This window comes from Hakea prostrata, chromosome 6 (assembly GCF_041222555.1).
Source record: "Hakea prostrata isolate BN-2017 chromosome 6, UWA_Hpros_2, whole genome shotgun sequence".
Taxonomy (NCBI): domain Eukaryota; kingdom Viridiplantae; phylum Streptophyta; class Magnoliopsida; order Proteales; family Proteaceae; genus Hakea; species Hakea prostrata.
Genome location: NC_142605.1, coordinates 13,266,679 through 13,291,180, shown reverse-complemented (window position 1 = coordinate 13,291,180; position 24,502 = coordinate 13,266,679). Strand labels below are relative to the sequence as shown.

The window sequence follows — 24,502 nt, the reverse complement described above, 5'->3', positions numbered from 1 at the left end:
TATGCGAGACAACCCAAAGGAGGCTGATGTCTATCTTAATGCGTGACAGCCTAGGTAGAGATCGACATGGTTAGTATTATAGCTACATACTTATGACAACATTGCATCTTTGCATCTCTACATCTCATGATACTCCTGGTATATATGAATTTTTTACCTTATTGAGTTTTGTGGAACTCATCTTTGTGGAATTCTTTGTTTTCTTCAGATTATTGTGTAGGTTATAAGGAAATCATTTTTCTGGAGAGTTCGATGCTGGAGGAACAATATGATAAACCAACAGGAGAGGACTTCGAGGCGCATAGAGACTCATGCTCTTGTTTGAACTGCTCCTATGGAGTCCAACCCTTCTAAGAACCCAGACTTCCTATGAGAGTGTGGTGACACTATTAGGGATAGTTTATATGTTTTTTTTACTTAGTTAGGCAGTATCGAAACATTTAAGACACATGGAACAGATTGTAAACCCATAGATTGATTATTCTTTCCTTTCATTTGTAGATTTTGTTTGAGATACCTTGGAGACTTGACATTGACATTTATTGCTCTTATTTATTATTGTATTTGTCACTCTTTGCCCATGATTATGGTTTTATGTGTGATATTTACTACAGTGGCTGTAACTTGATCTTCCATCCATTGATAGTTGGGGTGGATCCGATACTGTCGAGTGGAGTGTGATACTAGATGCTTGTTTCAACCCATACAAAGATATTTTAAGAGGACAAACATGATTAGGAAACCAATTATCAGCATATAACTTGGTGGTTGTGAGATGTAGACTTCTTCCTAAATATTCCCATGAAGAAATGCATTTGTAACATCAAGTTTCTTATTGGCCAACCAGAAGAAACAACATAAACAAGAATCACCCAAATAGTTATAGCTTTGACAATAGGAATGAAAGTGTTAGCATAGTCAAAACCATATTTATGAAGTGATTTCTGTAGATACAAGACATGCTTTACAACGCTCAATAGAGCCATCAGATTTCCTTTTAATCCAACACATCCATTTGCACTCGACTAAGAGTCTATTGGTATAAGGAGTGAGAACCCACGTGCCATTTGCAATAAGTGCATTTAAGTCCATTGCACCATGCCAAGCAGAAAATTTAGATATTTAAAAATAACAAGTTGGTTCAGCATCTAACTTAACTAATGCTACCAAAGCATGACGAAGAGGGTAACAAGCAAAATATGACCTTTCAGGAACTCGAGTTCCATCTTTGGAATGAGTGATCATATGATGGACAATAGTAGAGGGTGGCACAATAATATGAGTATAATTATCCATAAAAATATCCTCAACAAGCACATTAGGCTCAGAAGTGCTGACATTTGCTGGCAGTGTAGAGTAGAGACACTTAGGGTCTTTTAGGTACCCATTCTCATTCACATTTTTTGACATTTTTTTTTTGTGTTTGGATCCATCTTGAATCGTATTGTTGCTTAGAAGAATAGACTCCCCCACCCCATGCCCCAAAAAAAAAAAAAACCATAATAGACTTTTTGTCTATTATGGATTCTGGGTCAAATATTCATTCAATTCATCTTTCTGCAAATCACTAAAATCTTAATGCAAATTAAGGGCATAATAGTAAATATACATTTTTTTAATGAAAATCTTAATTTTCTCCCTTTTCTCACTCCCGAACCCTAAAGATCTGTTCTCAAATTTCATTGTCATATTTATAAAATTTTTCATTATGATATACCAAAGTTATTTTTCATTCTATAATTTATTCTAGTTTATTCTAGCTAAAGGTTACCAAATTATTTTTCATTTTTGACCAAAATATAATAAATTCTTGTATTCATTTCTTTTAAATAGGCAAAATAGAGAATGAGAAAGTGGTACCAAAAAGGCCTTTAGAGGTACACTAGTTTTGGGCCCAAAAGAATACAAGTCTAAGCATTGATGAGCTACACTAACGCATATAATATTTTGTGCATTTTTACCTCTAAATATACCATGTGAGCTAGCATTTCTTGGGTTCCCCATGGAGCGCCCATTGGCATTTAGTTTCACTTGCCCCTTAGAAGGTCGAACCAATGAACTTCTTCCTGCCACTTTGAAGCCTTTACTTGCAACACTACCCATAAACACCTTGCTTGCAACAAACTTTGTTGTGGATAAAACTGCACCACTACTTACCCATGATACAAGGTGTACATTGTCTAGAAGGTAAGAAGGGAAAGGATGAAATCAAAATTGGGAGCACTCAAAGTAGTAAAAATAGAGCCACATGGCACAAGAACCTTAGCCATGATACTAGTGTCATGGTATAAGGTGTACATTGTTGTGTAAACTCCCCCACTTGTACAGTGTATTTACTTTCCAATATTTTGATTACTTGTTGGTGCCAAACCAACAAGTAATTTTGTCATATCTTCTCTTCTATTTTGTTTGTTGGATACCTATTTTCAAGTTGTGCAGGAACCCTTATTATCTTATCCTTTCACATCTTGATGGCCTATTATTATTCTTATTTTTTTGGAGGAATCTTATCCCAATGATGTCAAAATGTGCATAGACCGCATTTCCAACCCAATATCAACAATTGAAAGTTCTCCAAGAAGTGTAATATCCAAACCAGGTGAAAACTCCACACGTATGATGCCATTGCAAATACCGATTGACCTTAATGCATGTAGGCCTCAAATGTATGCATGACTTGAAACACTCCACCCTCTTAGAAAGAAGAAAAAAAATGAAGAAGAAGAAGAAGCCTAGAAAGGGTTTACATAACCAAGTTAAAAGGTGTCATAACTTAAATTTCAATGCACTAAAAAAAAAATAGAAGGAAAAGAAAAAGAAAGCGTTCACCAAATTTCATATGTCCATCAAACCATGGTTCTAAAGGTCTATATGTGAAACGGACCTCTAGTTTCCATTTTGCCTATTTGCATTTTTCCCAAGTTGAGACTTGAGATAACTATTTACCCATCAAATAACTTGCAGGTGGTAACGGAACAATATCTCAAGCATACTTCCACAACTCAAAAACTTTGTGTATAGGCAGGTTGGTAACGGAAGACAGACTTCATTCTGGTTCGATTCTTGGTTACCACACCAATATACGATGTTTTCAAATTTCCAAAACCTAACAATGAGGCAAAGGCAAATCACGGTGGCAGAAGCATACAATGATCCACAAATCATTGAAAGGGAAGTGTCCTCAATCTTTAGTAGCCCCATCCCCAATATACATCAACATGTTGTGTTGTCTGAGCGGGATGATATATGGATATCTAGATTATCCCAAAATGGGGATTTCACGGTGAAATTTGTTTTTTGAGCAATAGGTGATGCCAGATCACCACAACTGACTAGTCAGGAAGCTGCTTGGTGGAAGTTTATGTGGAAAATACCAATCCATCCTAAATTTCTAGCGGGCTTTACATGATGGATTATCCGTTAGAGCTAAGATAGCTCACTAGAACCATATCCAACCTGAGTGTGTTTTGTGTGGACACAAAAATGAAACTAGTTGGCATATTCTAATTTCATGTGATTGGTCTAAGAGAATCCATGTAGCAGGGCCATTAGGATTGAGAACTGAGTTTTGGAGCAATACTTCGGTATTGAGTATGTGTCAGAATACTCAGCGTCAATTTGATAGGCCAACGGCGATGTGGTTTTTCTCTAATTTCATAATCACTTGTTATTTTATATAGTAGGCTAGGAATTCAATGGTATTCCCACATAAAATGCTTGACCCAACAGGACTCCTGTATAGTATTAATAAGTGGGTTAGAACTTCACAAAACCAAACAAGATGTGATGAAAACCATGACCATTCTCTTGTTAATTCAACTAATAATATGATACAATCTATATGGGTTGCAGAAAATGTATGTAATTATATATCAAATATTTCTAATGTTGTATTAATGTGTGCACGGGTTCTTAACCAACGGATGAATGTGGTGGGTTGGAGCACGGGGGTTGCAGTCGATGAACATATAATTTCCATCAATTTTGGCAAGATTAACAATGATGATACACTTGAAGGAACACTTGTGGGACTGCAGAAATGAATCAAAGCTGCGTAGGATTTTGGAATTCAAGTAAGACAAGTCTGGAGTAATCAGTGGATACTAGCACAAATCCTAACTAAACCCAGTACAACCTTTTGGCCTCTGTCTGTAATAGATAAGTTATTATATTTAGCTAACATAGCACTAGCGATCAAGTTTGATGTATTTTCATCCCCTGAGCTTCAAAAATGGTTCACTAATCTAGCATTAATAGGTACCTATGTAGGCTTTCAAGATATTGACCTCTGCTTTTAAGTAATATAGCTTTTTCTTCTTCTTATCCAAAAAAAAAAAAAAAAAAAAAAACTTAGCTGGTGGAAGTTGGAACTCCTTATCAGGGGCATCGTTCGTCTTTTCACCAACGCCCAGAGCGATTTAGCTCACATACTCCCAGTTAGCTTCAAAGTGGAGCGAGAACTCCTCGAGTACCCTTCGTTATTGCTTGTTTGCTTCACCATGGCAGGACTCAATGCAGTAGCCTCGACCTTCTCCATCTCATCGTCTTCTTTCAAGTTTCTCTTGCCACTGAGACCTTCTACGTCCATTAAGCTCCATTGTGGCTTTTCTGCCTATGCTTCTTCTATCAATTGTCCCTATGCTTCTCTTCCTCTTCTTTCGAATACAAAATCCTGCTTCGAACTATACTCTGCACTGCAAGAAGGAATTACAGTAGAAGAAAAGCCAGAGCAAACCCAAGAGGAGCAAAGGAAAAAGCTGTACTTCGCTAACCTTCCTTATAGTTTATCTGCCGAAGAAATTAAAAATATCATCGGTGAATGCGGCTCTGTTATAGATATTGAGGTACTTCTTCTATTATTTCTTTGGTTTGATTGAGCATACATGTTAGATATCATTATCTTTATTCGTTTTTATTGGATTTTAGATTATTAAGCAAAAGGATGGGAAAAACAAGGGATTCGCCTTCGTAACCATGGCTGCTGAGGAAGAGGCTCGTGCTGTCATTGATAAGTTTGATGCCTCTGTAAGTTCTATGGGGATTTAGCGGTCGCTTTAAATTGGTGCGCTGTCTGATATTGGGTATGAGTTAAATGGCTGAATTTACCTTTGCCCACTAGTTAAGATAATTTTCCTTTTTTAGTAAATGTTTAGGATAATATCTCATTGCTATGAGTACTTCTAATTGTAATTATTTTTCTCTGATAGCATTTACTCAATTGGCATTTGAGTAATCCAGGAAGTTAAGGGAATGCTAGTGATAGTTAAAACATTTCTAATATGTTTTTCCCCCTGAAAAAAATATCAAGGTTTCATTGTTTGTGCTATGTATTTTGTTTACGTTTTCTATTAATTTCCTTTTTTCTCATTTGCATTTCTTCTTTTAAGGGGTGGGGAAACTGTGGAAAGAGTCTTTGCTAGAAGTCATTTAATCGCTAGAATTCCATTTACTTAAAGTGTGGATTTGGGGAATATTAGGTTAGAAAAGAATGCAATCCTCCCCGTCTCTCCTGGTTTGGCAGTCATCTGGTTGTACTTGGGTTGTAATGAAGCTCTAGCCAAGGCTAAATTAATTTTGTATTTACTTACTACATGTTGTCCAATCCTAGAATTGGGTTCTATTGATAAGGAATTTTTTGGTGCAGGAATTGTCAGGAAGAATTATTCGTGTGGAATTTGCTAAGAGTTTGAAGAAACCTTCCCCTCCTCCTATTGCAAGTGCTCCTGTCAGAGAGACACCCCATAAACTTTATGTCTCCAACCTCGCATGGAAAGCAAGGTCCAGCCATCTAAGAGAATTCTTCTCTGCAAGATTCAATCCAGTTTCAGCAAGGGTGGTCTTTGATAGCCCGGCAGGTAGATCTGCTGGTTATGGGTTTGTCTCATTTGCAACAAGGGAGGAAGCAGAGTCCGCTATTTCTGCTTTGGATGGAATGGTAATAAAACTTCACTTTTCCTATTTTCATCTGCCTTTTGGTTCAGTTATTAGCTCTTGAATATATGTGCAAACTTGGTTCTGCATTTCACTGGAGATTTCTATATGTTTTATTTCTTTTTTGGCTTCTTTTTACGTCATTCAGTCGGAAGTATTCAATTACCTTCTCAGGAATTGATAGCCTATTTGTTATTCACTTGGACATGTTTCTCTTTACCTAGATTTCACCTCAGGGTAGTTTATCAATGTCATGTTCTTTTATGAACTTCATAAATACAATGTTTCACATTTGAGTGTCTTTCCATCACTCATATTCCACATTCCTTGGCAATTTAGAATGTTTGTGGTTTTCTCTTTGGCTGAATTTGTCTGGAGAACTTGGGTTCATAGCGTAGGTTGATTGCAGTCAATGAAGTTTATTACTAACTCATTGTACATGAGTATGATAGATCTACAAATGCTGCGATTGTGATTCAGTGGGAAAATGGTTCTACATGCCTGTGGTAGCAATTATTCCTATGAGCTCACTATTCTTTTCCCATGTTGTGTCAACTGATGTGGTCATTTTTAGCATTGCATAGCGAGGTCAGGATCTGGATTAACCACTTGTCTGATTTCAGACACTTGTACAATCAAATAGCCTCTCAACCATTGGCATGACCCACATGTATGTCCAGCGCACCTATGGTACTCTGACCGTTAGCCTTGATTCTCCATTTCCGTGAATCTTTATAGATCTATTTTCCAGGTGGAAAACTTCAATAGAGCTTGTTAAGATAAAAGATAAGATATTTGGGCTTGTTAAGATAAGAGATAAGAGATTTTCCTTTTGGAGTTATCTTCCCTGTATTATTTCCTTTTTGGAAGGAGTTCAATTATCAAAAGGCCATGTACATCCAGTTGTTACAATTGGATGGAGATCCACCTTTCAAACTGAAACAAATTTCCTAGCTAGAATGTAAGAATGTGAAACAAATAATTAAACTTAAATATTTAAGATTCAAATGTTCAACCTTAAATTTCTTTTGACAACCTCATTCAAGTTGTAGATGGGCATGCATAAATCTTCAGCTTGTCTCATAACCGCTGAAATTGAGCAGTGGATTAGGGCTTAGTGAGAATATCTGCCAGTTGGTCCTTGGTGGATTTGAATATGACTTCAGGTAGACCTTGGGTAACAAGATTTCAAAGGAAATGGAAATCTACCTCTGTATGTTTGCTATGGGCTTGAAATAAGGGATTTACTATAAGGTTACTGGCACCTAAATTATCACACCAATATTATGGGCGATGAGTTCTGCACTCCAAGCTCCACAAAGAAGAGAACTAAACCAGATGATCTCTGCAGTGTATTGGCCAAGGCATGGTATTACTCAATGGAAGATTTATGTGGTGTTGAGAAATTTATGGGCAGGTCAGTTGTAAGAGTGGACTCATATGGAGAAAGATTAGTGAGAACCAAAATTGGTGAAGGATTGATCAAGAGGACGGTGTTTTCAAAAGTAAATTCCAAAACTTTATTGGCAGAGATGCATGAGCAGGAAGGTTTGAATCACTGTCAACAATATGACGTATCTTTCTTTCAGTGCTGCTATTTTGTTCATGAGTCTGGTGCCGAGCAACATAATGAACAATTCCACATTGATTTAGATATTCAACTTGCAGCATTCCTTTCCCTCAATTGGATTGAAAAGCCTTTATAGTAGTGGAAAATTTGTGTTCAACCCAAGTTCAAGTTGAATAATTATGGAAGAAAGCTCAGAATGATTATTGGAGAAATAAAACAAAGGATGTTTAGAAAAATCATCACTGAAGATTAATAAATATTTATAACCAGAAGTGGAGGGAGTCGTAGCTAGCCCCCATACATCACTAAATAATTGATCCAAAGGGCTGTCACTGGCAGTCCTAGTGATAACAAAAGTCACACCTTTTGTGATTTATGAAGAAAACAAGACATACAAGCATGGTAGGGAAACTCTAGAGATCTTGACTGATATCTCTTCCCCCCCCCCCAATTAGGATGAGGTAGTATGAGGAACGAGGCAATGCACTTAGCACATAGGGTCTCAAGTCTCGACTCTCAAGTTGTAACTTTTATGATTGGACTATCATTTGAACTTTGTAATTTGAACGATGAACATGTGTAGTGTATTAGACTTGTTTGAATTTTGAACTATGAGCATTAATATATGAGTATACGAGATGTACAATAGGCCATTTAAGGTTTCACTTCAGCATAGTCATTTCCCAGTTAGGGTCTGAATGGCAACTCGTATTTATGCTTTTCCTTTTCGTAAATCTGAGGTCACCAATGTGTTTAGAAGGACTAAAATATGCTAGATAGCAAGTTACAACCTCAAATGAACCCCTAGAGTTGGGAATAAAATTTCACCAACTCAGTGAGATCTCGCCAAGATCTTGAGCCAACTCTCTTTTTTGAGTTGGCAAGATGGACCCTAAGATCAAGACCATGCATACAAGTGGTGCCGATGGTAGAACAACAGGGTAATGAATGAGAAAATTATTTGACGAACAAGATGATGATGAGGAATGGCCCAAATTAGCAATCTGAGTAAACAGTAGAGGCATGTTCTCCTATTTGAACCTCTTAGGGAATTGCAGAATTTGATAGAATGCAAACCAGAGAGCTTATAAAGTCCATCTTTAAGAGGCCGTTGAAGGAGTGGCATTTTCGTTGCTTGATCAAACACAATAAAATGATATGGGCAAAAACTCAAAGAAACAAGTATTTATTTATTTATTTTTAATTTTAAATGATGAACAAAGAGTAAATCCTTTTTAATGGTGGGGATGTGAATCACATTAGAGAATTTAAAAGAAGCATGAGAAGGAGAGAGTACTGTAGAAGAACCAGCATGATGTATGGGCAAACGAACACCATTTACGTGATCATGAGATTTTCACCCCCTCTTTTTCTTGTGGAGGTTTTTTTTTGGGGGTGGGGAGGGGGTATTACTGGGGTTGGAACTGCTATTATTCACTCATGCTCTCTAGTGTGTCCCCCCTTCCATCTGTCTCTTCTCTTTCATTCCTCTCACTTCTTTGGCGGTTCTGGTGTTGAAGTTCTTTAACCATTATGCAGTCGATACAAATAACCAATAGGAGTGTATTGTTATATATTCAGTTGAATATAATTAAAGTAAGTCAGTCCCCCTTTCCATCTAATCATTTCGCTTTCTCTTAATTCTCTTCTTCAGCAGTTCTGGTCTCAAGTTCTTAAATCGTTTCACATTAAAAATGCCAAGATCTTTGTTGGAGGTGGCTCAGTAAGTATTTGCACGAGTTTCTGCAATATACAGGCTACTGATAGCTTGTTGCTTCCACTCAAAATGCCAAGGATGTTGTTTCCAGATGGCTTAATAGCTGGGCGAACCTCGTGTTGAAGGGTTTCACACAAGCAGAGTCCAGGGGGCAATTTTCCAATGCAGCCTTACAACAACAAATTTTTTTTTAGAAGCTGTTTCGATGCTTTGACCTCAGGCTACAACTGTGATCCACCAACGCTTGTGCCAAGGCCCAGCGCTTAGCTACTAACACAAATCTTTGCCTTCTTTTAATACAAAATTAGATGTATCTGCATTTCCATGCAGGCTGGGAATTAAGTGCCAGCTTAGGTGACTATGCGAGAGTTCTAAATGTTAATGGAGTTTCCTTTTAGATTCACACTAATGCCCCCCTCAGTGCGTGTATGTGGCAGCAGTGACATTACTCTTCGCTTTCCTCATTATTTCAGTAGTTATTAAATTTCTAGTGCTACATTTAAAAGTGCAATGCATGTTAGGGTGTGTAATGGCAATGAATGACGAACATGAGGCTGGTTTGGTGCTCCTCTGTCCATGATTGCTCTGTGTTTAGGGGATCTCTGCAACCTGTGTTTGGAAAATGATTGGATGAACTCAATTACAAGTGCATGATACTGATCAGAGTAAAATAAAAATAGACTGTTTATTCATTTCATATACAGGAAATTCCATGGATATGTCCTGATCTTTTGGCATGTGCTTAGGGCCCTGACCAGAGACTTTTTTTTACCAATCCAATATTACATCACAACAATATACTATTGCCCTGATTTTGTGAGCCTTATTAATGATGCAGGAATTGATGGGCCGGCCAGTCCGTTTGAAATTTAGTCAAAAGAATGCTGATGCATCCGGTGGGGAGATGGAAGAGACAAGTGATGTGAAGGAAGCGCAACCAGAAGGGATAGACAATGCCAGCAAAGGGCAACTGGAAAACCCATAGATGGAAAGATGCAGTTCTTTTCTTGCCTGTGGCTTTTATTCATTAAGAGAGGTGGAAGTGACAGAGAGCTGTTTTCCAACTGCAGAGAACTGAGGGTGTTTTTTGTATTGTGTGCACTTCAGAGAGTACTGCAGATTAAAAATTACTTTGGTAAGTTCGACCAGTTTGATTTCTCATAAAGATATGTATGAGTTAGTATCTTTGAACTAGGCTAGTATTACATTTAGGGTCTTTTTGGTATCAATTATCATTCTTTATTTTGCATATTTAAAAGAAATGAATGCAAGAATCCATTTTTGGTCAAAACTGAAAAATTGTTTGGTAACTTTTGTCTGGAATAAATTATGGAATCAAAAATATTTTTGGTATGTTAAAATGAAAACTTGTTAGAAAATGATAGTAAAAATGAATACAGAAAAGGCCCTAATAATTAAAATGTTAATAATTAACTAATTATAAGAAAAATTCAAACATTTTTGTTCATTAACATCACTCGTTAAACAAGAAATAACTAATTATCTATCTATACAATAAAAGGAGAAATGAAGAACAGAAAATTGTACAAACAAAAAAGCTACTGCAGAAGTCATCAACTGCATCTAAAAGTCTTGTTACATTGAAGAAACAAAGTGAAATATAAAGCTTGTATTGGGGAAACATGAAACTTTCTCAGGTTAGGAGCTTAGGGCAGCTTCGTCTTCAATTATTGTGAACATGTGGTGGACTGCACACCAACTATGTCATTTACTGAAGTCAGTTGGCAACCTTCCTCCCCCTGCAATAAAGAATATTGAATTGAAGATTAAATTTCGGTAAGAGATTGCAAAGCAAGTGGTTTTCAAACATAAAAACATAATCACAAAAGAGGGAATATTTCTTCTTCAATGAACAACACGTTCAATCGTATTTCTAATTACAATTCATAACTGAAAAATGAAATGTGCTGCAAATAGGGAAAGTTAATTAAAAAAAACCATTCTGGAGAGAGAGAAACCAAAAGAGAGAATCAATTATCAAACGTAGAAGAATAGAAACCGATTAAAAGAGAGAGCAAGCCAGTTGGCACTCAAGTACTTACATTGGTTTAGTCAAGTAATTCTCCCAGACTAATGAAGTCATGCCCTTTATAGAAAGCACGAAATCTACATATGCCGGTTGATGATGTTCATTACATATGATTTTCAGCCAATACATATAAGTTTCATGTACTCTTAACTCATAGAAAAAAATTCGAGGGAAACTCAAGTTTAGACTGGGTGAAAATGGGAAACCTAGGTTGGAAACTGGAAAATTTCGAAGAAACTTAGGACTTTTTTGTGCTAGTTTTGACATAAAATTTCAACTGGTTTTAGGGAGTATTTTAGGGTGAGACTCTGCATTTAAGCTAATTAGGGTATAAAGAACACATTGACTGTATTTTGCTAAAAAAGTCAATGTAAATATGTAATTTAATGTACATGACATCAATGTAGAGTTGTTCGAGAAGTACACTATAAACTTATCTACTTAAGTAGATAACATTCAATATATAATTTCTAACTTCAAAACATCAAATACAAAGTAACTAACAATAAAAGGAACGTACAACTCAGTGCTAAGAGGAGTGCCTAGGTGGATCCATCCTGTGAGCTGAGTAGTATTATGTCTGTAACTTCCTCTCCTCCAATCAATGAACATAGATATCCCATGACGTTTTATGCCTATGGTTGTCAAGGTAATTGTTTGTAAATTTTAAAAGTAACCGCAAGCGCACGGTATCGTGTAGCTAACGGGTCGATCTCAAGGAGATATGCCACTTATAATTCAACTTCTTAATAGTAATGCGAGAGTGGAATGATTCAATTTTTGTTAACTAATTAACTAAACTAAATGATCCTAATCTATACGTCTAATGTAATCGAATTGAAACGAAAAATAAATTAAACACAATCAATGCATAAATAAAAGACAGGAAAAAAAATGCGAACAATAAAAATAAAAAGGAAAAAAAAAAAAAAACCAGTTAGTATGTTAAAGCAGTCAGTAAAATTTAGTTCATAGCTAAAATGCAGATGCAATACCACCCGTCACCAGAAGCAGAGGCACGACTGTAGGCTTGCTCCTGTTATGTGGTCCGAGATAATGAATGAATAGGCAGAAAGTAAATAACAAAGCAATAAAAGGAAAAGGAAGCCTTAACCAAAGAGAGGCACGACTGTAGGCATCTCTGATCAAGGATCCAGGGGAAGGGAGAACAATAAATAATGCTGAAAGTAAATCCTAAATTAAGAATATGGAGGGGTAGATAGAAGCGAGAATGGAGGGAGGAGAGAAGATTAATAAAGAAGGTTACTTACTTGCGAATTGAACAAACGATTCGAATCTCAACCAACCCTAACAACCAGATCTAGATCTAGAATGATCTAAATCTGCAATTGCTAGACCCAGAGAAAAACAAATCTAAAAAAATTGAAACTTGAACTTAAAGCTTGAACTTGAATTGCATTACATAAAAAGATTAAACCTAAACATTGAATCTAGAAATTTAAATCTCACTAATGCAAGCAAAAAAAACTAGAGAAAACCTAAATAAACTGAAGAGAGAAGAAAGAATGCTTCTACTAAGCTCTAGAACATGTTTTCTTTGATTGAGTATGCTCTCCTTTTATAGAGTTTACATGAGATATGAAGCACGACTGAATTTGAATAAAACTCAGGGTTTCTATCTGACTCAGCCAATTAGGGTTTTGACGTAGTAATCGCGCCAACTTAGAGAAATCAGATGCATAATTCCACCGTTGGATTTGAAGTTTAGGTAGTCGTGAAGCTCTCCTCCAAAAATCAGCACGATCGGACATCGGATGACCGTTCGATGAAGGGTTTGATCGAAACTGGACAGAGGCATTCAAAAACGGGATTTTTCCTCTTTTTCTTTCTGAATATAATTCTTTTTCCTCTTTTTCTTTCTTTAATTAAATCCAAGATAGGAGATAAGATATTGAGGTATGCAAGGACTCTTTTCCATTTGGATTCTCTCAATAATATCTCTGTAGATTTGATTTAAAATCGCAGCCGTAGATCAAATTTGCCTTCTTTGTCTCTTCAATATTTCGGAGTTGGCCCATAATCACACATCTCTAGCCCATCATGCTCCAGATCAGGCCCATTTTTGCATTTGAGAATTTGAATGGTCTTCTTGACGTGTAAAATAGCATGATTCAAGCCCAAAACTCCAAATATTTGCTTAAATCTTGAAAAGTCCTAAAATCTGCAAAAACAACATAAAACCCAAGGTAACTCCACTCTAAGTGTATAAAATGCATGCTTTATGCCCTAAGATTTCACACATAAATGTGCTCATCAGTAATCGACAACTATAACTTTATAAGTCTGGTCATCAAGGGAATATGCAATTTTTTTAGGGAAGTCTTGATGGAGGGGGTATTTGGGGAAACATGAAAGAAACAAAACAAATTGAAAATATGGGAAAGCTACGAAACTTGCAGGAAAAAGTCCCAGGTTTCCACGAAATCTCCTAAGTTTCCATGAAATTTCCCAGGTTTCTACGAAATTTCCACGAAATTTCCCATGTTTCCCACGAAATTTGGGAATTTTTTTTTCTCATGAACCAACTGGTCTAGCTGGGTTGAACCACATTTTGACAATTTTCAAGATTTCGACAATTTTCGACCAAATTTTGATGGTTTTGATCGAAATTTGGGATTTTTTTCGGTCTCCTAGTTTTTCGTTTCGAGGTTCCCAAAATGGAAAATTTCAGTGGATATTTTGCAAGTTTTGAGGAAATCTTGTTCTATGCTCTAACTTCAATGGTTTCTAAACTATTGTAGCTTGCTATATATAATTACAACATATTGAAATTTGAAACATCCATCAAATGGTAAGTGAAACACAACTAAAATGAAGCAAAACTACATAAAACCCAAAACAAAAAACAAGTAGAAGACACTGAATAATAGGACATAATTTACATGAAATTTAGTAGAAATTGAAGAGAATTAAAACAAAACATATCAGATAAACCCTCCCAAAAACTTGGACCAAAGCAACTATAGAACACTAAAATGATCACAACTTAAAAGGATGGAGTCTTACGTCTCCTAGTTAGTTTTTTTTACTGTTCCAGATTCTTGAAAACAAAGTACCAGCAAGATTGTGCACAAAGAGGGGAAAATCATAAGGTTTCATATTTATATTAACAATAAAAGTCAAGAAATGGCATGGATAAATCTGTGAATAAAATCTAAAGAAAAGGCGGTAGGGAAGGGATGTGCAAATCCTCAAACACAAATTAAAATGAGATTCCTCATTCATTAAATCATGTGATCAAATCAAGCAATAGACATAAAACATGAACTTAGAGAGAAACAAAGAGTACAACCCCCCCCCCCCCCAAAAAAAAAAAAAAAAAAAAAAAAAAGAGGAGAGAGAAACAAGGAGTGAAAGAAGAGAAAGAGAAGCGGCTAGAAGCTAAGGCAACACCAAGGAGACACCTTGAAAACTATGTTTAGTAGTACACCCATTATCAGATTAACCATCTCAAATCAATTACACGAGTCAGTGAAAAGGATATTGAATGATCATGGATAGGTTGAATCTTGAATGTTCAAGATTTAGTGGCACCATAGGGAAAATTGTGAACGGTCATGAACCAAATAAACTCCTAAGTATGAATCAATAGGAGGGAAGACGGGATCTGGTTGGGTAATGGAGCATCTTCAACCCATCAAGAGAAGGTCAATAGATAATTAATTATGGTCAGCCAAACGCTTGGATTGTCATTCTTCAAACTGTGAAGGCAAGCCCTTGCATATAAAACTAACCATACACAATATCTCTGCATCCATATGTGAGATAAACAACTTGCTTATCTATTTCAAAAATCTCTTTTATTTTTTCATCCAATTTGTATTAGTGATCTCTGTAAATCAAGTAGTAGTGAGAACCATTAGCTAATGAGAATGCAGAAGCAAACAAAATACACTTTTGTTGTCTTTCGCAATAAGTTTTGATTAGCCACTTCGTATTTGTTAATGCAACCTAGAGGGGGCTGAATAGGTTGTAACTAGTGGATTTGCCCAATTTTTTGGTTTAATTGAAAATACAAGATTAAGTATGCAAATTTAAATATAATTGAGTAAAACAAATTAAACTTTAAAAATTTGTAAACACACAGTCCACAACACTAGGATTTTACAGTGGTTCAACTATGTAAGTCTACGTCCACTCCTCTCTTGACCTTAAAAAAGATTTCCACTAATGATTCTATTTCAATATGGTGAGTAGAGAATCACACCTTTGCAATCTTTGTTATGGGGCAAGAGAACCCTTATAGAATCTTTATTCACGACCAAGTAGCACCTTCAACAATCTTTGTTTATAGGCAAGACCACCCTCAACAATTTTGTCCATGGGCAAGAGCACCTTCAACAATCTTTATTCATAGGCAAGAGCACTCTCAACAATCTTTGTTCACTGGCAAGAGCACCTTGACCAATTCTAGTCTACCTATACTTAAATTTGAAAACAACCACATACAATAGATGGAAGAATATTACCTAACAAGGGGTGTGATACTTTACCTCTTGTGTGAGTGTGATGCAATGAGAGTTTGTATGCCCAAATAGAAATGATATGCACCACCAATAATCTTCCAAATGCCTTTAATCACCTCAAGCTTGGTCTAATGAGCTTACTTAAACGCCTTAGTATGTTCTTCAAAGGTGGAGTAAGGGTGAGAGGCAAAACATAATTGATTTTTGGTAATTTGAGAGCTTGAGAGTATTTGGAGAGTAGATGATTAATTGGCAAGGTTTTTGCTCTCAAATGGGGTGGATTGGTCTTATATAGATGGCCTTCAAGTTCCTTAGCTTAACCCTTAACGGATAGAAAACAGACAAATTTTAGCCCAAATAGATCACCTTCTGATCAAACGGAGTGCCTATTGGTCAGAACGGATCTTCGTCTGCTCAGATGGAAAATGCTTTTGAGCTTCTGTGACCAGATGATTGTCCGTCTGTAGCCTAGTGGGCACAAGATCAGATTTTAAGGGGATTTAGGTTCTTCTATTAACTATGTATCCTCATACACTCTCCTAACATATCCTAGGTCTATCTAATGACATGATGCACAAGGTTTTGATGCAAATGAGTGCAATTACAGTTATATATGCACGAAGGTGTCCTAGGTCCTAATTTGATAAGTCTTCTTGCTTGAGCTTGAGTTAATGTTCTTGAATATTTTTGTACTCAATTCTTCATGTTTGTTTTGACTTAGACTTAGCTTAGTCTTGGTTTTGACTTGGGCTTGGGCATCCAGCGTTGAGTTGGATTTGGTCCACTTGTTCTTATATTGAACTAGATATATATAACTCAATTTAGCCATTATTAATTCATGTTTATTATCATCAAAACTAATGGAGGTTGACGTGGCAATACTGACATGACATTTTCCAATAATCTTTCCGTTTTTTATGATGACAAATGTTAGAAAACAAGCATTAAATAATCAAAACAACAGCTGAACTTGAACAAAAAAAAGAGAGAAGAAGAAGAAGAGAAGAGAGATGAAAAACCAACAGAAGAGGCCTGTGATTCTAGCTTAAAGAGTCTAGAATCATAGAGCCATTCTATTTACAACTTTTAATGAATCTAACACAACTTGAGAGATAAGTAATTGTCCTCTAGAAAAAAAAATAAAAAATAAAAAATTACAGCTTTAGTAACTTTCTAGCTCCTAAAATAGAAAGTTCTGAAAATAGAAACTACCACTAAAATAGAAACAATGCTTTTTAGAAACTCCCGAAACTTATGTAGCAAGACTCCTACATTAGAAATAGAAAGTAGAGCATCTTCATTAGCATTATATTGTCCACGTGAAAAGTACCGTGAACAGTAAAAAACAGATTTTACTGTTCATGTGAACAGTACCGTGAACAATAAAATAGCCCAAAGTGCGTATACTTCAACAACAAACATATGAATGATGAAAAATATAAATAGTCATTAATAACAAGAATTCATCATTTATATGCATGTTATCACATGTTTTCGATGAATAACCCAATGTTTTACCTAATTCTGATTCACACACTCTCTCCCTTTTTTGTCATCAACAAACAATACAGAGGATATGCTCCCCCTCAAGTAACTCTGCCGCTTAACGTATGCTCCCCTTAAATTAATGCATAAAGAACTGACAACAACATGCTCTCCATTAATAATCTGTTTTAGGATCCTTAATTATTTTAAATTAGACTTCAAATGCACCAATTAAGTTGTCCTTATCAATGTCATTTATTTCATTTATGCTTCTATCATTATCATTAATGGAATTAAGACTATGGGAGAAGTTTACCTTAAGATCCTTTTGTTCTTCCTCTGATTTTGCCATAAGAGCCAAGTTGATTCTATCTTCATTGGACTCCTCATTTTCTTCATCATCATCACTACTGATGTAGGATGTTTCGGCCATATAGACTCTCTTCTTTTCTTTATTCGGGCACTCAGATTTGATGTGACCTGGTTTCCTACATTTACAATAAGTGACATTTTTATTAGAAGCATAAGTTCTTTCGTTAGAAAGATTTTTACCTTTGTGCTCCTTAGAGGATTCTCGTTTGTGAGGGTGCTTGCCTCTTTTCTTTTTGAGGAGTCTTTTGAACTCTTTGGTGATTGAATTTATTTCATTATCAAATGTCCGAGTCCTCCCCTTCATTCTCACTTTTCGATCCGTTTGCATGCTCGCTTTGACTTTGTTGTCCTCTTCAAGCTCAGCCTCGTGAGCAAGCAAAGACCCCATAAACTCATCAAGGGTGATATATGATAAATTTTCCACTTCTTGAATTGTTGTCCTTTTGGGTTTCCATAAAGGTGGAAGAGCTCTTAGGATTCTTCTTGCTATATCCTAATTTGTAAAGTCCTTTCTAAGGCTATGCACCTTATTAACAATGTTAGTGAATCTATTAAATAAAGAAGCAACATTCTTATCATCTAACATTTTAAAGTCTTCATATTGAAGCATATAAATATCTAAGTTCATCTGTTTAATATGGTCGGTCCCTTCATATGTGACAACCAACTTTTGAAAAAATTTCTTAGCATTCTTGCAAATCCCACATCTATTATAGAATCTTTCACTTAAAATACATTGCAAAAACATTTTTGCTTTGTGGTTTAATTGGATTTTGGCTTTGTCGGTTGCAGTCCATTCAGCCTTAGGTTTGGGTATTGTCAACTTATCTACCTTAAGAATTTTATTTGGTCCACATGTGATGATGTCCCAAACATAAAAATTATGTGCACAAATGAAATCTTTAAACCTATTTTTCCAATAGGCAAATCCTTCCCCATCAAAGTATGGAGGTCTAGATGAGTTAAGTCCTTCGGTTCTTAAGAGGACTTGGTTAAAAGGAATGGCCATGATCTTTTACTCTTTTAGATATTGAGTTCAATCTCAAATTGAGCTCTCGCTCCGATACCAATTATTAATGCAACCTAAAGGGGGGGGGGGGAAGTGAATATGTTGCAACTAGTGGATTTACCCAATTTTTCGATTTAATTGCAAATACAAGATTAAGTATGCAAATTTAAACATAATTGAGTAAAGTAAATTAAACTTTAGTAAATTTTCAAACACACAATCCATAACACTAGGGTTTTATAGTAGTTCGACTATTCAAGTCTACGTCTACTCCTCTCTTGGCCTCAAGAGAGATCTCCATTAATTATTTTCTTTCAATATGGTGGGTAGAGAATCAACCTTACAATCTTTGTGTGGGGGCAAGAGAAGCCTTTTATGATCTTTGTTCGTAGGCAATAGCACCCTCAACAATCTTTGTTTACGAGCAAGAGCACCCTAGACCAATTCTAGTCTACCTTGACTTAAAATTGAAAACAACCAAATACAATAGATGAAAGAATATTACCTAACAAGGGGTGTGACACTTTACCCCTTGTGTGAGTGTGATACAATGCTAGTTGTATTCCTAAATATAAATGATATGCACCACCAATGACCTTCCAATAAAAGCCTTTAATCACCTCAAGCTTTGCTTTAATGAGCTTGGTTAAATGCCTTGGTATGTTCTTTAAGGGTGGAGCAAGGGTGAGTGGCAAAACACAATTTATTCCTTGTCATTTAAGAGCTTGAGAGTATTTGGGGAATAGATGATCAATTGGTAAGGTTCTTACTCTCAAATGGGGTGAATTGGGCTTATATGGATGGCCTTCAAGTGCCTTAGCGTGACCCCCAATGGATAGAAAACAACAAATTTTAGCTTAGACGGAGTGCCTTCTGATCAGATGGAGCGCCTTCTGGTCAGATGGAAAATCCTTCTGAGCTTCTGTGACTAGATGAATGTTAATCTAGGGCCAGATTGAGCTCCGACTACAGCCCAGTAGCGCATGATGGAATTTTATGGGGATTTAGGTTCTTTTAATTAACCATGTATCGTCATACACTCTCCTAACATGTCCTAGGTCAATTTAATGACATGATGTATAAGGTTTTGATGCAAATGAGTGCAATTACATTTATATATGCACCGAGATGCCCTAGGTCCTAATTTGCTAAGTCTTCTTGCTTGAGCTTGAGCTTGAGTTGATGTTCTTGAATCTTCTTATACTCCATTCTTCATGCTCATTTTGACTTAGACTTTAGTCTTTATGTCCATCTTGGCTTGTTCTTGGCCTTGACTTCGGCTTGGACACCCGGTGTTGAGTTGGATTTGGTTCACTTGCTCTCACATTGAACTAGATTATACACAACTCGATATAGCCATTAGTAATTCATGTTTGTTATCATCAAAACTAATGAAGGCTGATATGGCAATGTTGATATGTATTTCCCATTAGTATTCTTACGAACTTATTCTCATTCAACCACATAATGTTGGAGTTGTAAGCGAGGAAATACACTTACTGTATAACTTCGATGCAAAGGGCTTGGCTTTCTGCAAATATAGGTCAGACTTTGGAAATGGCTAACACTCGAACCACTTACTGTGCCACCAAAGCAGGAAACTATAATACGTTGCAACCTGCAAACTCAGTTATTAACAACAAACAAGAGAAGGCGTAGAAATGGAGATTAAGAGCATACTTTGATCTGTTGCCGTCGCACATGGTTGAAATGATCAATCTAGGCCAACTACATGTACTCATGTAGGGATGGAAACATAATTAGTGAAAGGGAGGCCGTGGGGATTGTAGATCAATATACAACGGCACATTCAAAAGGATATAGAGGCCAAAGTGAGATTTTGCACTCTTTCATGAAACATACCTAGCAGATCAGGCAAAGGAGACGCCCTAGCAAGAGAGCAGCAAACACAGTAGGTGAGAACAATTGGGAGGGTTTGGGGGCGAGATGAGAGAGCAATGAGTATTGTTTTTTGCTTTTCCTAAAACACATGTGATATTACAAATTGCCTTCGTTAGAATCACTTGAATTTAAAGGCTTACTGCCAAAACGGTGAGAATGAATTTATGGCCCATAATCCATAATGACCAAAAGTCTATTATGGATTCTGGACCTTTTTTGTATTCTTATAAATAAAAATAAGTATGATGATAGATACCAAACACAAACAAAAACGAAAATTTAGGTAAAAATGAGAATGAGAATTAATACCAAAAAGGCCCTTAATTATTCTTTTGAAAAATGGCCTTAACTTGGGTTTAGTTCATTAGTTAGATGTTAGATGTTCGATGTTTCATTACGTCGGTTGTTTATATTATTAAAAGCAAACATTCTTTTAGCCCCAGAAGTCGCATGCAGTACATAATCCCATGTTTTCCTTAGCCATCTTCCATCATCAATGAGATTTATGGATTGCCCAAACGTGGTGCTGTGGATGGAATGATGGGAAGATATGCTTCCCTGGGTCGCAAAAATGGATGGCCATTGCCGCTGACACTTTTAAAGGAAAAACATATTGGTGATCTTATAATTTGAAAACTGTTGATTCAATGTAAATTGCTTTCATCCACCATTCACCTCCCTTAGACTTCTGTGACAATATTTAGTTTATAGAACTCTGTATTTTTGCAAGAAATGATGATTTAGGACTAAAAATTGTCAGTCTGTTATGTGACTGACTTTCATTGCTAGTTTCCAGATTGAGGAGTAAATAATACTAATAATTGCCCTATAGGTTTCCTTATTTTAATTAATTGCAACTAGCATTTTTATGATTAATTGTGATAGCATGCCAAGATGTGTAGGGAGCAAGCTGTCATGGCCTTCTCTTTACTAAGCCTACAGTGCTAGATTTAGCACTTGATAGCTGTAAAGTTCTGTACATGGCCTAATAAAATGGCCTCATCCTCATCTAATTCAGCTTCTCATCTGGTGGCATCTGCTCCATGTAATTCAGATTCTCCTTTGTTGCTCCAGATGATCTCCTTCCTACTGTAGATTTGCAAGTGATTCTCAGTTAAGATGGTCTTCTTTTGGTGGGGTGCTTCCAATCACATATTGGCCACTTTAACTCTCTAATTTCATTCCAGCAACATAGTAACAGAGTGTCTTCTGATACAACTTTCTTTTCCTGGTATTTTTTTTGGTGGAACAAGTTCTGTTACAGTGGCTGTAGTTTCATGCATCAGATGAGGGTTATTATTGGAAACATAGAAATACAGGGTTAGATTAGACATACAAGGGGTAGTATAGTAATGTGAGTTTTGGGAGGGTTGTCAACATGCAATTTTGAAACAGAAAATGGCATTTTGATTGTCTTTTGCCCTGGTTTGGGAATTAGTTTCATCGGTACAATTCAAGAATCTCATCAAATTTCTATCACCTTACATTTTGTCTTGTTCCTGATATTTCCATGAATTACTTATCTGTGGGTTAACTATGTGATCAAAGCTTTCATGCTTTCTTGGCTTCTTTTGTGTTTGTCTTTTGCAGGTGGAGAACAACTGGGGATAGGCCATCAGATTGAGCTTCTCTTTCTGAACTTAAATCGCTACATAATCTTGGGTATTTTATATCAGGTTACTACAACTACTTCGTCCTCTCTTTCTGTAATGTTCTTCAATCTTACAGGAAATTTTAATTTCCAATAGAAAACGTGGTCCTCTTAACTTCCAAATAATTAATTTGTAATGGGTTCTCAACTTGCCTTAGATTCTTCTTTGCTATTTCTTTTCATCTCACATTTTCCAATGTTGGCGACCTGCTTCAGGACTATTATTATGTGATCTTGTGGATGCTATTCAAGATTAGTTGCGTGTATATGCTTCCACCTTTTTCTTTTTCTCATCATAAGTGCTTTTTAAACCCCCACATTGTACCATCTAAAATAAATATTAGGTATAATTACTGATGTTCCTTGTACTGTAGCTTAATTATTACTTTATTTTTTATATTTTTTAGAATTATTAATCCAATCTTAGACTTTACGTGTAATTAGTCTTGCTCTCTTGCTGTTAAGCCCCAATATAACCCTGATGTTGGTTATTATTTAGGGATGATTACTAATGCATCCTTATACTATAGCTTAATTACTAATTGAACCGTGATCTTTATGAAATTACTATTATCCCCCACTTCTAACCGTGTTTAAAAACTGTTAAAGGTTGGATGTGCAGTGTCTATCTTGCTCTTCACTAGAATTAAGAAACTAAGGATGGTATTACATTCATTTAAAAAAAACTGACATTACATAACCCACCTAAGCAATAAGTGAAAGGGATAATAAAAATTTCATAGAAAACAAGGTTCAATTAGTAATTAAACTATAATAGAAAGGGACAACACTAATTATTCTCAACTGTTATAATGTACGAGTTATGTCTGTTATTGTCTCATGCAACAAGTATCTGAGAGCCTCCTCGCTTAGAAGGGATAAGCTAAAGAGAATTCTAGTTCCAAGGTAAACCCATCTGGTCTCTTTTTGCTCCATTATTGCTTGCTCATGACCTGGACTTGGTCATCAATTATGATTCTTTAAATAAAATTATGTGGCAGTCACTGTATTTTTTATTTCTTATTGTCTGTCAGTTGGGTCTTTTACAGATTTTGGCTATTTGCCTCTTCTTGAATTGCTCCAGTGGGGCTTGTTTGCATTGGGAAGAGATGAAAAGTGAGGTCCCATGTTGCCATGTTACAAGGAAGGTTTGAGAGTTTTGAGGGGACAAAGAAGGTCAATGTTCAAAGTCCATTAAAGGGTTCAGTTCCAAGTTGTTTTTCAATCTTGTGATGAGGTGTGAGCTTTAGGACCATTTCCCTTTTTCCTGAAACAGAAAAACCCCTTGATTTGGTCCAAGCAAGAATTGATTTTTGTAATGGCTTTAGGACTGATGAGATGTGTGAGCTTTTAGAGTTTCTTCTCTTTAACCCATATGTATTACCTTTAAGCAGTTGTTGGAAGTTCTAGGTATCTTGTCATTGTTGGCGGCATATTAGCTAGAGAAAGAGATGGTTCCTCTGACTGGCTCCACCAACCATAAACCCAGAAACTCTAAAGTGGATTAAATGTTACTTTCTATCTCAGTTGGTTCACAGTACCACTTTGCATGAAAAAGTTCAAATGAGTAATACCAATCCTTGTTCAAGATTCTTTTGACTGTCCATTATCACAGTTTATATGGGTACTGTGTAAACCAAGCAAAGATCTCTAGGGTACTTTAAAAGTTGATTTTGTCAAACTTTGCTTTAAACAATATACATGTTACACAAGCAACATGAGGTTCCATTGCATCTGGTCTCACTCTCAATCTATGAGGTTAATTAACAAATATATATTTTGTTTTTTTTGCTAAGAAAGTTGTTGTGTTTGTTTGTTAGCTTTAACGTGTCTCTGAATTTGTTATTGTTTTTGAAATAAAAGATCCTCCACAATGTGGAGAAGAGGATAGAAATTGTGAAAAATGATAAAATGGTTGAACACATTCAAAAGGGGCATTCCGAGAATCGAACTCGGGACCTCTCGCACCCAAAGCGAGAATCATACCACTAGACCAAATGCCCAGTTGTTGTTTGGGCATGATTATTTAAGTCTTGGTTTTTTTTACCAATCGATGGTTGGGGTATAGCTTTTTCTCCCCATGCTTTTCACAGAATATGGTGATGAAACCATAAAAATAATAGTAACTTAATTTGTAATTTAAATGTATAAAATTCTTTTGCTTCTAATTTTTTTTCTTTTTTGAGGGGTTGGGGAACAGTGGTTTGTTCAGGCTAACTTGCATGCAACTTGACTACATACTTATGGAAGTAGTTTTATGGATAAGGTGAGGCTTTGAGGATGCTATTATATATTCGGTAGGGTTTTACCCTTAGCTCTAAGGAGATT

General features: G+C 36.1%; 1 protein-coding gene and 1 non-coding gene across 2 annotated transcripts; one reads left to right on the top strand and one right to left on the bottom strand.

Moving 5' to 3' along the window:
- Positions 1 to 4,428: 4,428 nt before the first annotated feature.
- On the top strand, positions 4,429 to 22,637 carry LOC149012277 (33 kDa ribonucleoprotein, chloroplastic-like). Its single transcript, XM_089159902.1, has 5 exons — positions 4,429 to 4,844; positions 4,927 to 5,025; positions 5,645 to 5,935; positions 10,057 to 10,353; positions 22,114 to 22,637. The coding sequence occupies exons 1-4, from the start codon at positions 4,500 to 4,502 to the stop codon at positions 10,201 to 10,203; spliced, it is 882 nt and encodes a 293-aa protein (XP_089016028.1). The 5' UTR covers positions 4,429 to 4,499; the 3' UTR covers positions 10,204 to 10,353; positions 22,114 to 22,637.
- Positions 22,638 to 24,105: 1,468 nt separating this feature from the next.
- Positions 24,106 to 24,177, bottom strand: TRNAP-UGG (transfer RNA proline (anticodon UGG)). The gene has a single exon. It is a non-coding gene; the product is annotated as a tRNA-Pro (tRNA).
- Between the last annotated feature and the right edge of the window lie 325 nt (positions 24,178 to 24,502).

Coding starts and splice junctions, on each gene's coding strand:
- LOC149012277 (XM_089159902.1), top strand. CDS start 4,500: ATGGCAGGACTCAATGCAGTAGCCTCGACCTTCTCCATCTCATCGTCT. Junction 5,026..5,644: donor TTGATAAGTTTGATGCCTCT/GTAAGTTCTATG, acceptor TTTTTGGTGCAG/GAATTGTCAGGAAGAATTAT. Junction 5,936..10,056: donor TTTCTGCTTTGGATGGAATG/GTAATAAAACTT, acceptor TTAATGATGCAG/GAATTGATGGGCCGGCCAGT.